At 48.4% G+C, this 16,587-nt stretch overlaps 1 protein-coding gene across 7 annotated transcripts in view; it reads right to left on the reverse strand.

Moving 5' to 3' along the window:
• Positions 1-16,587, reverse strand: part of NUP98 (nucleoporin 98 and 96 precursor) — a 791,668-nt gene that overhangs the window by 291,815 nt on the left and 483,266 nt on the right. For all 7 annotated transcript variants that reach the window (XM_085623457.1, XM_085623456.1, XM_085623459.1 and 4 more), the window contains one exon: positions 11,023-11,246. In XM_085623457.1, the coding sequence (XP_085479583.1) occupies positions 11,023-11,246 (224 nt within the window). The remainder of the gene's footprint in view (positions 1-11,022; positions 11,247-16,587) is intronic.

Consider the following 16,587-nt stretch of genomic DNA (forward strand, 5'->3'; position numbering starts at 1 on the left):
CAGCCACCAAAAGGAGGTATTAAGGACACTGCTATAGGATAGGATAAGCAGCCCCAGGTATGACAGACCACCTCTGCTAACCCAGTAGCTTGGAGGTCCAGAAGGTGCAGGTGCACCAAAAAGGAACAATAAGCAGGCCGCATAGCTGCAATAGGAAACAGGCCGCAGAGCAGCAAACAGGGTGCAGTTTGTAAAAGAACCGCCACAACCAGGCGGTGCACCAGACGTGCAGGATAAACAAGTTATTTGCCTTCAGTAATCCTTTTTCTGGTGGATACAGTATCTGCCTGTGGATGCCTCACCTTGTGAATATACCCTGCGCCAGCAACATTCGGAAACTTTTGTAGCTCTCTACGCCGACGAGGACGACGTCACAGAAGCACAGCTCCACTCACGGCTCTGCTGACGTCACTGGATCCATAAGAGGACCTCATCGGCGTGATGACGTCAGTTCCGCCCTTTTTCCCGTGCCTTTGAGGCACACGGATGGACTGACAGCAATATATATATATACAGTATACACAGTACATAATATACAAAACACACAGTGTGAAGATAATACAGGAAGGCAAAAGAAAAAGCACGCTTCCTTTGACAGTAATAAATGAATTTTGAAACATCATCACTATTGTAGGTATACAAGGGTGGACAATGGGGAGGCGGGTGGGTCAGTGAGGAATCCACAGGCAGATACTGTATCCACCAGAAAAAGCGTTACCGAAGGTAGTTAACTTGTTCTTCTGATGGATACATCTGCCAGTGGATCCCTCACCTTGTGAAAAGATTCCCACAGCACTCCCACTCCCGGAGGAGGGTATCCACCCTTCTATACCAGAAAGTCCTGAAGGACGGAACGAGCAAAGTGACCGTCCCTCCTCACTTCGGAATCCAAGCAGTAATGCTTTGCGAAAGTGTGGAGGGAGGCCCACGTTGCCGCTATACAAATGTCCTCCACAGGAACACCTCTAGATAAGGCAGATGTAGAAGACTTTGCCCTGGTAGAATGAGCCCTTATACCCTCTGGAGGTTCCTTACTGGCCAAAGAGTAACATATCTTGATGCACAAGATAATCCATCTCGATAGGGTGCACTTGCGCACCGCTCTGCCTTTCCTGCAGCCAACAAAGCCCACGAAGAGCTGGTCATCCACTCGAAAGTCTTTAGTCCTATTGAAGTAAAAGCTCACCGCCCTCTTAGGGTCCAAGCAGTGAAGTCGTTCCTCCTCCTTGGAAGGGTGAGGGGGAGGATAGAAGGTAGGAAGGGTAATGGACTGCCCCAGATGGAAAGGAGTGACCACCTTAGGCAGAAAAGCAGCCCTGGTCCCGAGAACCATTCTTTCAGCATGAATGGTCAAGAAAAACAAGTTACTTATCTTCGGTAACGCTTTTTCTGGTGGATACAGTATCTCCCTGTGGATTCCTCACCTTGTGAATATCCTCTGCGCCAGCATTCCACGGAACTTTTTTCCCCAGCTCTCTATGCTGACGTGGACGACGTCATGATGCATCGGCTCCGCTCGCGACTCCGTATGACGTCACCGGAGCCATAAGAGAGCCACGTCGGCGTGAGGACGTCAGTTCCACCCATTTATTCCGTGACTCCGAGGCGCACAGGTGGACCAACGACAGACTCAAAGTATACACAGTATACAATATACAATAAAAAATACATAGTATACAAAGAAAAGGAAAGCTAAATAAAACAAGCATTTCCTACCAATATACAAGAAAGTATAACATCAAGCAAGACAACTTTTAGGGTATACAAAGGTGGACAACGGGGAGGCGGGTGGGCCAGTGAGGAATCCACAGGCAGATACTGTATCCAACAGAAAAAGCGTTACCGAAGGTAAGTAACTTGTTCTTCTGATGGATACATCTGCCAGTGGATTCCTCACCTTGTGAATAGATTCCCACAGCAGTCCCCACTCCCGGAGGAGGGTGTCCACCTTCCTATACCAGAAAGTCTTGCAAGACAGAGCGCGCAAAGTGGCCCTCCCTCCACATCTCAGAGTCCAAGCAATAATGCTTTGCGAAAGTATGGAGGGAGCCCCAAGTCGCGGCTTTACAAATATCTGCTATAGGAACACTCCTGGCCAAAGCAGATGTAGACGATTTTGCTCTAGTCGAATGAGCTCTAATACCCTCAGAAGGAGTCTTACCAGCCAGGGCGTAGCAGATCTTGATGGCAAGGATAATCCATCTCGATAAAGTGCGCTTGTGCACCGCTCTTCCTTTCGAATGACCAACACAGCCCACGAAGAGCTGATCGTCCAGACGAAAGTCTTTCGTTCTGTCCAAATAAAAACTCACAGCCCTCTTTGGATCCAGGCGATGGAGTCTTTCCTCCTCTTTGGAGGTGGATAAAAAACAGGGAGAGTAATAGACTGCCCCGAATGAAAAGGAGTAACTACTTTAGGTAGAAGAGCAGCCTGGTCCTGAGAACCATCCTTTCAGCATGCAATGTTAAAAAAGGGGGTTTAGAACTAAGAGCTTGAAGCTCACTCACCCTCCTTGCCGAGGTTATGGCCACAAGAAAGACCACCTTAAAGGACAACAGCCTCAAAGGACAGCTATGAAGAGGCTCAAACGGGGACCCCACTACAAAAGGGGAACCCCTAAGACAATAGAGGTAGAGCAGCAGGGGATAAATCAAAAGTAAACACAAAACGATCTGCTATACCTATAATCTTTTAACTAATGCATCTAAGTCAATTTTTGAAACAAGAACCACTCTATCTAGACCATGCATAAATTACGATGCAAAACAAATAAAGATGTTTATCCTTTTTTTTAATTTTCAAATTAATTGAGAGAAACTTACTTTATAAGTGTGCAAATTATAAATTGCAAAGACAATTCAACAAACAGAGGACAGAAGGTTGATGTGAAGCAACCTTTCCTCTGGAGACCCTTGATCTCCAGATCCCCCAGATGAGCACCCCGCCCTAAAGTGGATGCATCCGTTATCACCGTGGCCACCGATGGATGAAGATGGAAGGGCTTTCCTTGAGATAGACTGCCCTCCACGCTCCACCAAGACAGATCCGCTGCAGCTTCTCTGGAGATCCTCACAGACTCCCTGAGATCTCTGTTGTGCGGATACCTCTGCCTGCGGAGGCACCACTGGAGCGCCCTCATGTGCCAGCGTGCACGGTTGACCAACAGAATGCAGGAAGCAAACAGACCGAGCAGACGAAGGACCTTCAGGACTGGAACGACCGCTCCATTGTAAAACAAGGGAATCATTTCCTGTATGTCGAGAATCCTTTGAGGGGGAGGGAATGCTTGGCACACAGTAGTGTCCAGTACCGCCGCTATGAACAGGTTGCGCTGAGAGGGCACCAGGTGAGATTTGGGCATGTTTATCGAGAAACCCAATTTGTACAACAGCTGAGTTGTATCCTGCAGATGAAGCACCTTCTCTGGCGACTCCACTTTGATCAGCCAGTCGTCCAGATAGGAGAAAACTGGAATCCCGACCTTCTGAGATGGGCAGCCACCATTGCCATCACCTTGGTGAAGACTGGAGGTGCAGTAGTAAGACCAAATGGAAGGACCGCAAACTGATAATGTTGCGACCCTACCGTAAAACGGAGATACTTCCTGTGATACTTCAGGATAGGGATGTGGAAATACGCATTCTGCAAGTTGATCGACACCATCCAGTCCTCCTCTTGCAGCGCTTGAAGAACCTGCGCAAGGGTAAGCATCTTGAAATTCTCCTGTTTCAGAAAAAGGTTCAAGATCCTGAGGTCCAGGATTGGACGTAGCCTGCCATCCTTCTTCAGAATCAGGAAATGCCAGGAGTAGCATCCCTGACCCCTTTCCTGCTCTGGAACTACCTCTATCGCACCTTGATGCGGGGGTGACCTGGGACTGGCAGGTAGCATAGGGTGGAGTACGGGTAGACCGCTTAAGCTGGTAGACATCGGGATTGGCATTATTGGAGAAGATCTGTTCGGACGCCTCAATGTTGGGGGGGTGGGGGGGGATCGGGAGGGTGTTGGGGGAGTTTGATTAGATTAGTGGTAAAAACTGTTGCTCCCCGGTGGGAAAGTGTACACAGGCTGAGACATACTGCTATAATACTGTAAGACCTCACAACGGGACTAACTTGGGGTGCAGCGATGCCCGGCCTCCGGGATGTGGGATAAGCTGTCGGGCTGCTGTGGCGTGATGTGGTATAACAGCCGGCCTCAGGGTTGTAGGCGTACTATGATGTATGTCAGTTCAAGCAATTTAATAATAAAGAAATAAATAAAATTTAAAAAAAACTACCTCTATCGCACCTTTTTTTAGTAACGTGATGACTTCCTCCTGGAGGAGAAGGTGGTCCTCCGAGCAAGCACCTTGGCAGGGAGGGTAATTTGGAGGAAATTCCCGAAAGGGAAGAGTATACCCATTTTCTAAAAGATCTAGAACCCAGAGGTCTGAAGTGACCGATTCCCAATCTTGTAGAAAATGGGTAAGCCGGCCCCCCACAGGACCAACATGATCCAGAATGGTGGATCTAGGGCTGCTTTGCAGTGGTGGGAGGGACGGAGGAGGAGGAGAGCTGCCGACCTAGAGCACAACCTCTGATCGTGCCCCTGTAGCTGTTATACAGGGTGTTCTGTTGCTGCTGCTGGGGCTGCCTGTAGGTCCGAAAGGACGACCTTCCAAAGCCTCGATCTCCTAAAAGAACCCCTAGGCTGTGTCTGCAGACCCAGAGATTTGGCCGTGGCTTTACTTTCCTTAAATCTCTCTAATGCAGCATCAGCCTTTTTACCAAAAAGCCCAGAATCGTCAAAAGGTAGGTCCAGAAGCGTTGCCTGCACATCAGGGGAGAACTCAGATGATTTCAGCCACGCACTTCTCCTTGCGGCAACGGAGGAGCCCATAATTCTGGCGACAGAGTCCAGGCCACTCTGGATAACCTGACGCGCAGCCGCCTGAGTGTCTGACAGCACCTCATTAAAGTTCTGCCTGTCCTCCTCTGATAACTTAGGGGCCAGTTTAACGGAATCCATGAGAGCATGGATTTAACGGCCCAAGAGACAGGTGGCATTTGTCGACTTTAAGCCCATACTAGCCGAGAAGAATTTCTTGGCAGATTGGTCGAGTTTTTTAGCATCCCTGTCACTAGGGACCTGTGGAAAGTCACCTGAAGACGTCTTAGAGCAAGCAGCCTGAACCCCCAGACTTTCTGGAGAAAGATGGGAAGTAAGAAAGACTGGATCACCTGGAGCCGCCCTGTACCTTCTAACCACAGTTTTAGAGACCGCAGGAGCAGAAAAGGGCTTTCGCCATACCTCTATGACCGGGTCAGTGATGGCCTCATTAAATGGTAGTAAGGGCTCTATCACGGTGGAGGGAGAATGTAAAACCTCAGTGATAATGATAGGCTTGAATTCAACAGTTGGCAGCTGTAGATCCAAAAGGTCAGCTGCTTTTCTAATGACCGTGTGGTAGGGAGCCACATTTTTAGAGGGAGTATCGGCTGGAGGAGTAATCTACCACTCTGGTGACAAATCCAGGCCACTAGTCTCCTTCAGCTCTTGAAACAAGTCATCAGACTCCATGAGCTCACACTCTAGCATCTCCAACCTGGTACCTTTGTTCTTCCAGGACTCTGAGCTTCTCGCCTGGACCTAATCCTCAGGACCGACGTCGGCGGTGCCGCAACCGACTCAGATGGCGACGGAGCCGGCGTCGAACACTGATCCGGAGGAGCAGCCGGAGTCGAACGAGGTCGAGCTGGAGCCGGTGAAGATGGAAGCGGCGTAGATGTCCTAAGCACCGGGAAATGCCAAGACAGCGTCGCTGGGAAAATAGGAATAAATGGAGCCTAAGCGCAGGCTTGAGGAACCCCCAGATTAAAAGCCATTGGACCCATGGGACCCGAAGGTGCTCCAGAGGGGTACATCGCTCTAGTGAAGACTCCATACATTGCATTAAAATAATGCGATGGGTCTTGTCCCGGGCCTGGAAAGGGGGGATAAGACTCAGATTGAGACATAACCGAACTCGGGCCAATCGGTGCCGACGGTGGAGCCAGCGGAGTCGAAGACTCATCAGGAGCAGGAGCTTCTTCAACTGGAGCCGGAGAATGTGCCAGTGTCGGAGATGGAGCCGGAGCGTGCTACGGTGAAGCCGCAGGCAAGGTCAAGCAAACAGGAGAAGCAGGATTTGAGACAGGAGAGGGAAAAACATAGTCCTTACGACATTGAGTAGGCGAAGTCGATCTCGGAGCCACTTCTTTATCCGAACGGTGGCGAGAACCATGCCTCTTCTTTTTATGCTTCCTGGACTTAGAAGCATGCCCCGACGTAGACTTCGACACGCCGACCTCGACCTGGAGCGTCTTCGACCACTCTTCTCTTTTTTCCATCCTTGCTATAAACAACCGGACTTCTCTTTCTTTTAAGGCCTTAGTACTCCTCTTTCGACAGCAAGAGCATCCCTCGACGTCGTGATCCGACGACAGGCACCAGACACAATCCTCGTGCGGATCCGTGATGGACATGTGCTTACCGCACTCCCTACACGGCTTGAATCCGGACTTCTTTGTCGACATCTTTAAGCAAGAAGAAAGAGAAACACCAGCAGAAACAGAAAGTAACTAGCCAAAGTTACGGAGAGTCCCAGAAAACAGTTAGCGTCCACGGCACGGAAAAAAGGGAACTGACGTCATCAAGCCGACGAGGTCCTCTTATGGATCCAGTGACGTCAGCAGAGCCAAGCTTCTGTGACGTCGTCCTCGTTGGCGTGGAGAGCTACAAAAGTTTTCGAATGTTGCTGGCACAGGGGATATTTACAAGGTGAGGAATCCACTGGCAGATGTATCCATCAGAAAGAGAGTACATTCCATACAGACAGATCAACCCAACTTGCAACAAGGCAAGTTATACGAGGAATCCTGTAGGAAGAGACAAGGGACTTCAAGCAGGACCTCTGCTCAGAGACTCCATAGGAGCGTACCAAGACAAAGGTAGAACCGAATGCCATCAAATACCCCACATAGGGTAAGGCAAACCAGTATGGGTGTCCTCTTGGGCTAACCACACAGTCAGAGGACTGAAAAGAAAGAAAGCAGCCAAACGGCTGCGCCGAACAAACTGAGAAATGGCTAACCAGTTGTGAACAGTAACCACCCCCGAAACCCAACCTGTGCATCAGGGCGGGTCCCGGAAAATAACGTCGAGAACACGGCAACCAAAATTAATCGCAGGCCGGACAAAATACAGGAGACCGACGAATCTGTGTGGTGGTCCAAAAGATCCACTCCATTGAACAGAAGATCCCTGAGGGCATCCCGAATATGATCAGGGAAGCGACTGTCGCGCAGCCAAGCATGGCGACGTGAAGCCACAGTGCGAGCTAGGACCCGTCCCATAGAGTCAGTTGCATCCAGGGAAGGCCAAAGGGAAAATTGAGCCATGCATCTTCCATGGACAAGAATGCGGAGCAATTCCGTACGGGACCCTTCTGGAATAGAGGGGAGAAGGTGAGCAACTGAATCCCAAAGAGCGACAGATGCGCGTGCAAACACCCAAACTGTATTTAAAGCCCGGAGGCCTGCGCTAGCGGAGGCGAAAAGCCTGCGGCCGATCAATGGTAAAGAGTGTGAAGATTGCAAATCAAAAACTGCCTGAACAACTAGGCCTTGAGCATGCGGGTGTAGAGACAGAGGATCACCTGGTGCCGTGCGGTGCCTATGGGCAATAGCCCGATCAACCACATCACCCAAAGAGGGTCTGGACCAAGTGCCACGCAGGGTGTCAAATAGAGAGTCCACGAAGGGCAGCAAAGGTTCTACTTCAACAGGCTCCAAATGGAGCAGATCCAATAAAGGATCAGAAAATAGAGGCACCATAGGGGGCTGTAAACCAAGCACAGCAGCCGTCCCATGAATAGCTCGCATGAAGGCAGCACTAGACTCAGTAGCCATCCAAGTAGGTGATAACAAATGGTCAGTAGGGGACGGTTGAAGGTTAAGTCTACCACTGGACAGGAGGAGTGGCGAAGGCGGAGAAGGCCAGGCTACACTGTAGGATGGATTAAGCCATGCCCTATTTACAACACTAAGTTAGCATAAACAAGATAATTGTTAGCAAGCAAGCTTGACGTTTCTGCTGCGCTGCACACGACACTGTTATGTGTTATTCATTTTAGAAATGCGGACTCGACTTTGCCTTACAGGATAACAAACTGTTGTTTCACATTCTTAACCGTGAAATGTGCCCTTGGTCTGTACATCATGCAAAGAACGAGTCTGGGTCACTAGAAGGTACAGAGTGTTGTGATTAGATTGATCGTACCACTTCTTAGACATATCATACATGCAGCTGCCAATTTCTGAAGGACAAGAGTCTTGAATATTGCAGAACAGTTTGGGTTTGCACACATTCGAACAGAAGAGCTGATGCATGAGAGAGCTAGCTGATCCTTTGATGTGATTCTACTAAGCTGATCTATACGGTATGGGGTCCCCCCTGTTAACCTAAGAAACCTTCTAATAGTCTAATAATAATAATGTATTAGATTCTAGAGAAAGGAGTTTGGCTGTATACCACTGTCATTATTAGTATGATTGCTCCTTTCATTTTGTATGGTATTGTAATAATGCTTATGGTTCTGATCTGTACTGTTAGTCTGCTAGTGTTAGCCAAAGTACTGCATCTTAGGACGCGAGATTTATAAAATAAACTCTTTAAACTTTACCGTGTCTGTATTATTCTGTTGTGGACTAACAAATAGATACGAACAGGTATTTCGGATTCCCACCACTCCTGAGAAATATCCAAGTCGCTTGTTCTGGTTGGTCTATGCATTGGGACCGCCTAGCTAGATCTAGGCTAACGAATGGGATACTAAGCTAGTCTGATAAGGGGTTCTGGGTTCTGAGGGAAGTTTTCTGGTACACCACAATTCTCTGAGGTCCTGGTCTCCTGCGCATAGTTCTGTGCATAAGCAGAATCCCTGCAACACCACAAGGAACTTGCACCTTGGCCCCTTGATCAGCGGAGTCCAGGGAAGCTCCAGGATCCATAGGAGGCGTAGATGGGAGCACCCGCGTTAATGGACGCCGCAGGGGAGCATTACAGTCGCCCGAGGAGTCAGGGTGTCATCCACCAAGGGAAGCCAGCTCTACGCCAGAATAGACGTCGATCGGTGCCGTAGTGGAGTCGCCAGGACTCAGACAACCTCCCTGGAGAGAGTACAACACGCCGGCGCCGAGCCTGTGGCAGTACCCAGTGCAGAGGCCGGCGCTACCTCCAACGTCGGCGCAGGGAGGCCTACAGAGCTATGCGCTGAACGATGGGGAAGGCCGTGCTCTGGGCCCTGGCTTGTCGAAGTCGCATCTGCTCCGGATTTGGAGTTGATGCACACAGCCGGTGCCAGTGAAATGTCTGCAGACAATGACCCGCCCACAGTGCCTGCTACGTCTGTGGGGCCCGAAGACTTACCAGGGAGAGGGGGCGACTGAAAACAAGCCTGGAGTGCCTTAGAATAGGCCTCCATTTGGGAACGTGTTGCGCTAACACCCGGAAAGGGTGGATACGGAGGATGCCGTACACCTTTAACCGGCTCATTACGAGAAGAATATCAGGTAGCGGCAGGGGTGGAAGAAGATCTCCGTAAGAGACGCCTGTGCTTACGCTTACCTGGTGTCACACTGCGGTCGCAGGAGCGACCTCGGGAAGGAGCCCGATCCCGAGAAGAGAGGAGACGGGAGGGAGCTGGACCAGACAGCCGTGCGGCCAGCAATTTCATGCGCTGCTCCCTCAAGGACTTTGGCGTCATTCGTTGACATGTGTCACAGTCCTTGGAGTCGTGGTGTACGCCAGGCACCACAAACAAATGAGGTGCGAGTCAGTGCCAGACATCTAACGCGCACAGGCTTCACAAGGCATTGCACACTGCCCCGTTGCAGGAAAAGCTTTCCGGATCCAGTCTGACGCCTGGGGATATTCTAAGTTAAGGAATCTGCAGCTAGACATCTATTTCAGATCTGTTCCATGAAGCCCGCAGGCACGTCAGAAGGTGTGGAATGAAACAGAGCAGTGTCGAAAAATTTGTATAAGCATCAGAACTAGAAACTGTGCTGGAGAGAAGCCGGAACTGAATCTCTGCTGGGCCAAGGCCGAAGTTGGCAGGGGCTCTTTCACCGGATTGATATTCACCAGCTCCTGCTCAAAGAAATCTGCTCGAAGAGCTCAAAATCGAGGTGGAGAATAGGGGAGACCTACACCTTGAGCAGGAGCAATCCTTGGGAGAAAAATTATTCTGCAGACTGTTAAATTTCCTTCTCTCCAATTTAAGTTTGCAAGGAAGTAGACTGACATGGAGCATGGTTGCAGGCACAGCCCATCGCTCATCATACTCGCCATAAAAGGTTTTGCCTCCAGCTCATTTATCACCTGGTCACTCTACTTGGAGTCATGATCCAGCACAAGAACCACAGACAGTCTTTGTGGGGAACTGAAATGAACATCTATGACAAGATAGGTAAGGCTTAAAACTTGATTTTTCTGAGAGAGACAACCATAAGCACCGCAAAACTAAGACAGTTTGTTAAAATATTTACGAGGAGCACCTAAAGATCCACAAAGGGTTCAGAAAAAAAGGAACTAAAGTCAGGTCACTTGGGTAGCTCTTAATGGCTACAGTGACCTCACATCCACACCGCAATGGATGACTAGCTGGAGCCAGTGCCACTTTCCAGCACATGAGAGCTAGTACAAAGTTACCAAATCCAATCTGGTGCCATATTCTGCACTTAGAATTATCCATCAGAAAAATCCAATAGATTGATTTATAAAGACTGATATGATTTCCACTGGCTTCATCATGGTCTTAATTTGAAAAAAATTCCTTTGAGGCTTTTTTTTAAAGACTTGCTGCCGACACAGCCACAAGGTAGCTGAAAAAAGCAAGCATACAAATCTATTCATTTATTTCAAAGATATCAAAATATAACGGACTGTACTTTTCAAACGTAAACCTGATCACTTGAACCATAAATTAGGTTACTTACTTTCCACTTCATTTGATGTACACTGGTCTCTCACCCACTCAGCATAATCGTGAATTGCAGCTACTCCCAGATTGGGAGCTATGAGTGGACATGGTTGAGTGGTGTCAAATGTACTGTGCCTCAGCACAATTTCCAAAGGCATCTGATAACACTGAAGTTCGTCTGCTTTCCTTTCCATCAGGCTTAATTTCTCCACATGTACTTTAAACGAGGATTCAGAAAGTCTGCAAAAAACAAACAAGCATAAAAATTCCTCCAGTGTGGTCAGACTAACAAACATGCACAGTGAGATACAATGCCAACATACATTCTCTCAGTTCTTGCAGGTTGGGTTGACCATGATAAAATGCTTTGCCAGTAATGCTATTCCTTTATCCTGGATGTATTTATTTAATCATGATAACTGAACATTGATGGGTTTGAATCAAAACTAAAAGTTACTTGCTGGAGAAATATTCATAACCTTACAGGTTTTTAAGTCACCACATCGAGTATTAGAAATATGCTCATTTTACTATTCCCATAAAGAATACTTGAATTAAAATTGTTTTGATGCCGCTTCTCAAGTCAGTTCCAGTAAATGAGAATGGAAAAGAGGTTCAAAATAGCTGCACAAGAGAAATGTTGATGGTCCCTTTATCCTTCTTTGCGAAGGCCAACTGAGCCCATTTCTGTATAGGAAACTCAAAATGAACCGTAACATTTAACCTTCTATTTTAATCTCACTATGCAGAAAATCTTCAATGAGGGGATGACACATGCTCATCAATCAGGGATGGACATCCTGACAAAGGAATATATACAAAAACGGGACCCTCATATAGTCCCAATGGCGATGCACATAAGGAAATAGTAATAAGATGAGCAGAGGATGATGAATATTATCCTTCACGGGTAGCGTCCGTTCCTAGCATGGTAGCTATGGTGCATCAGGGTTGATACACCATAGCTACCATGCTAAGAACGGACGCTACCCGTGAAGGATAATATTCATCATCCTCTGCTCATCTTATTACTATTTCCTTATGTGCATCGCCATTGGGACTATGAGGGTCCCGTTTTTGTATATATATCTATATACATACAATATGCAAGGTATAGGAACATCATTTTCTTCCTATTGCCCCCTGTAGGAAGGTGGATATCTGACTATGGTTACCCCCAACTTTTTGCCTAGTGTCTAGCTGGTTTTTCGACTTAGTTGGCCTGAGATCCTGCCATTCAGGGTCTCAGGCTGTCTGCTCTCTCTTTAAAATGGACTCCATGTACCCTAGGTACATACACAATTGGTAAGGATCACCTTATTGGACCCTGTACAGTGTACCCTAGGTACCCAGGGCATAGGTGTACCCTAGGCCTCCCAGGGGCTGCAGCATGTATTATGCCACCCCTGGTCTGGCCTTCCAATCAAACACAACTGGCTGATCACTCAGCTGGGGCAAGGTCGTGTAATCACCCCTTGCTTAGATATAGTATACCTATATCTACCCTTAAAATAGACACATGTGTACCCATCAGCCACTCCTATGGCAGGCCTTAACAATCCTGGAGGCAGAGTGCTCGGTAACATGTGAGAGGGTGCTCTAGCATGAGCTGAGCCTGTCTGCAGCTTTCGGAACCATATCCTTATAGCTGTTCTATGATATAGCCTACCATATACTCTTAAAGTGCCTTATAATCTTAAACAGTTATGGTAACTATGGTTTGGCTTTATCAAAACATGTCGTGTAAGGTGTCTAACTTTGGAATAATACCCCCATACCATTTCTGGGGATGAGGATATTATCCCTCCCTTCTAGAGGGAGAAGACATGTTGAAACCTACTTACCCGGTTAAAGTTAACCAGAGCCCCAGCATCACAAAATGGATGCTGCTGCCACAACACAAGTCTGACCTCCTGCTGCTGGGAGTGATACCGGCACGGGAGGCTTGGACAATAGGTTTCCTGCCTTGGGAGGTGCGAGCACCACCCCCAGACAGGCCTTAGTGTATTGGGGCAGGAAGGGATGAATGAAACGAGACACTGCCTGGGGCACACAAGGTGTCCCATGCATAGTCCAGTTCAAACCGGTGCTGGGGCACACCAGCCCCAGTCCTGGCGCGAAACTGGACAAAGGGAAGGGGGTGTAACCACCCCCCTCCCAGGTCCCACCCATAAGGCGTGACCTAGCAGGCAACCCAGCCCCCTAGATTAGTATAAGAGTGGTAGCTGGGCCTCAGGAGATTAGATTATCCTGAACCTGCAACTTGAACAGAAACTCTGGACCTTCGACGAAAGAAGAAGACTGAATAATCTCCCTTGTGGCCAAGGAGTGGCTACCCTGTGCAAACAGGCACCATCAAGAGACTTACCCTTTGCTGAAGTTCTACGAGGGACCGACTGCAGAGCCCGACCAGAGCCTTGACTTCCAGACTTCTCCGACCCTGATCCACATCCACAGCCGAGCTGAGATCCGTGGAGGCGACGAGAGACATGGGACCGGCTACCTGGGAAAAGTGGCGAGTATCTTCCAGCGCAGCTTCTGAGGTACCCTCGAAGTTGTGCACCGGAGATTGAGAAGCCCCAACCCCAAGCACCATCTGAACCGAAGATCAGCCCCCCACACTCCACGAGTCCTGCGTGGGGCCCTTCTGCATTTTCCTGCTTGCCGCGTCTGTCCGGTTGCTTACCCGTTGGCTAGCGGCCTTTGTGACGACACACCTTTAAATCTTCACTGCTGGTTTGGCTCCTCCAGACTGGCTCCCGCTTCCTTGCAAAAGAGAAGCACCCCAGACCTTCCTGGTCTGCACCAGAAGCAAGTCCTCCATTCTTCGTGGGTTCCGCTTGCCAAGGCTTGGTGAGTCCTAGTTCGACTTCGACGCCGCCGACTGCAAGAGCCTTCGTGGGACAGCTCGCCTTCTGGTCCTGGTCGTCCTCGACGTCTCCTGGTACCCGTGGCTGCTGCGACAAGCTTCACCCTTCACCTGCAATCTTCACGACATCGCCTGGTTCCTTCCTGGTTCCACGTGGTCACTGGCTAGTGACCTTGACTCTGTCCCTTCTGCTTGCAGGTACCCTTCCTTCTTGATCCCGGCCTTGGGATCCACCGGACACTCTGCACTGACTGCCTGTCAGCAACTTTCCTTCAGGCATCCATAGAAGTCCACGATGAAACCCGACGCAAGTTCACACCTATGCACCCGCAGCCTGTGGGATAGGTAACTTGGGTACTTCGGTGCTCACAAGGGTAGTGACTATCCTAGGGTCTAGTTTCCGAGTCTCGACTTCCTAGTTGCTCCAGAAGTGTCCTAAAACTGCTTATTTCAGAACTGTACTATTTCTATCGATTATACGCATTACGCGTGAGTGTTTCCACTCTGCACCTGAATCCCGTGGGCCTCCCACTTCCTAACTGTTGGTAGTGTAGTGTAGCCCCAGCGATTCCCTAGGCCTATTCTATTTCCGTGACAGTGGTCCTTATACCACTTCTTTAGTATATGGTTTGCGTGGCCCCTAGGGCCTAACTGTATTACTTACCTGTGTGACTTAATGTATGCTTGAATAAGACTGTTGTACTTACCTCGAATCTCAAAGAGTGCTGAGGGTTTGACTAGAATAAATACACTTTGTTTTATATATATATATCTGTTGTGGTGTCCTTTCATTTGGTATTCAAGGGATTATATATGGTATCACAGCTGGCTTCACATGCCATTCAGAGTTTAGCCTAAGACTGCTCTTGTCCATGCTACCACTAGGATAGCTGGTCTATAAGGTTGACTTTACAACCAATCACCATAAGGGTTGTTTGGACTGATATAAGGTGTACACTAGAACTAGTGACATCATACATCAGGCCAACTTCTCACACCCCCCCGTTCGAGTCGAAACAAAGGATTTTATAAACCCTTTTTGGATATTTTGCTTGCCTTCTAATAAGCCCTGACGAAGTTCCTGCTTGGAACGAAACGCGTTGGCTGTGTGATGTTCGTGTTCAAAGTATCGAAATAAAGAGAAAAATATTACGTGCTCTGGACTACTTAATCTCGTGTTCAATTTTAATGAATGCACATTCCACCTTTGGATTTGACGTTTGATTTACTTTGCATTTTTGGACGACGGATGCAGGAAGTGTTTTTGCACCAATCGGTTGATTGTTAACAATACAAGTGTTTTGGTTGAGCTGGACCTTGATCGGCCGTGCTGTTCTTCTGTCTTGCAATCCTGACAAAGGAATTCTTACTCCTACAGTTATGTAACATGTCACTCGCCAGCAAGGAACCTTATCCAGATGCATGACTCCTAGAACAGATTACATTGAAATAAAGACAACTTGTGGGTAATTGGAGATTACTCCTGAAATAGATTAAAAGAGAGGGGGAAAAAACTTCACACAATATAAGTCTTCGAAGCAAATATAAAACCTTAATGAGGCAGCCATGTTGATATCAGATCAAACAAGCATCAGCACAGCCAACACCTCTGGATTGCATTGTAATGTATACCTGTAATATGCACAAGTGGGAACAGGTTTACGTCATTATCCCATGCACACAAAATGTAAATTGCGAAGTAAAAAATTACAGTTGCAACAACTGGCAGGGTGTAAAACTCCTTGATATGCCATGCCACATGTAGTATTAAAAGCATCTGTATAGCACTTACTAAGGCAATGTAGGGCACTGAAGCACTTCACAGAGGTAGCACACCACTTCATGTGGGTAAGAGGTTGTAAGATTGTTGTTTTGCTCTGAGCCTGTGGCAGAAGTTACTTACCTTTGTTAACGATATATCTGTAAGAAACATTAGTAGTGATAGATTCCTTACCTTAGGATTACCCCCAGGCATCAGACCGGATCCGGAAAGTTTTCGTTAGCAGTACCCCTGCGCATCGGTAGGCGTTGTCGTGCGGCTCCGTGGGCGTTGTTGGTGCTGGGATGACGTCGCTGCAGCTACTTAGACGCACCCACGCGGGATGACGTCCGTTCTGTACACGATTTTCCACGCCAGGAACGCAGAGCCATGCAAGAAACTGACCACTGGTGCCATGAAACTAAGGCCCTGAAAGGGACGACCGTAACCCTAGAAATCAGTTCATAGAACGAGGAGGATGGGTGGGGGTCTAAGGAATCTATCACTACTAATGTTTCTTACAGATATATTGTTGCTGAAGGTAAGTAGCTTGTGCATCTGAAAGAAACACGTAGTGATAGATTCCTTACCTTACAATAGATACCCCAGCAATACCAGCCGCGGTGGTGGGACTGCGAACCAAGATCACACCAGAAAGTCCTGGAGAACAGAACGGCCAAGGAAGCAGTCTCTCCGGACTTGGCTGTCCAGGCAGTAGTGCTTGGTAAATGTGTGCAGCGAGGCCCAAGTAGCTGCCTGACAGATGTCATGCAAGGGAACTCCCCGTCCCAAAGCAGTAGTGGCGCCGTCGCCCTGGTAGAATGGGCGCGCAGCCCCAACGGAGGGTCCTTTTTAGACTAAGAATAACAAGCCTTTATGCACAGAACGACCCACCAAGAGATGGTCAACTTGTGCACGGCCCTACCTTTTTTGACGCCCACGTAGCCAACAAA

This window comes from Triturus cristatus, chromosome 8 (genome assembly GCF_964204655.1).
Source record: "Triturus cristatus chromosome 8, aTriCri1.1, whole genome shotgun sequence".
Taxonomy (NCBI): Eukaryota; Metazoa; Chordata; class Amphibia; order Caudata; family Salamandridae; genus Triturus; species Triturus cristatus.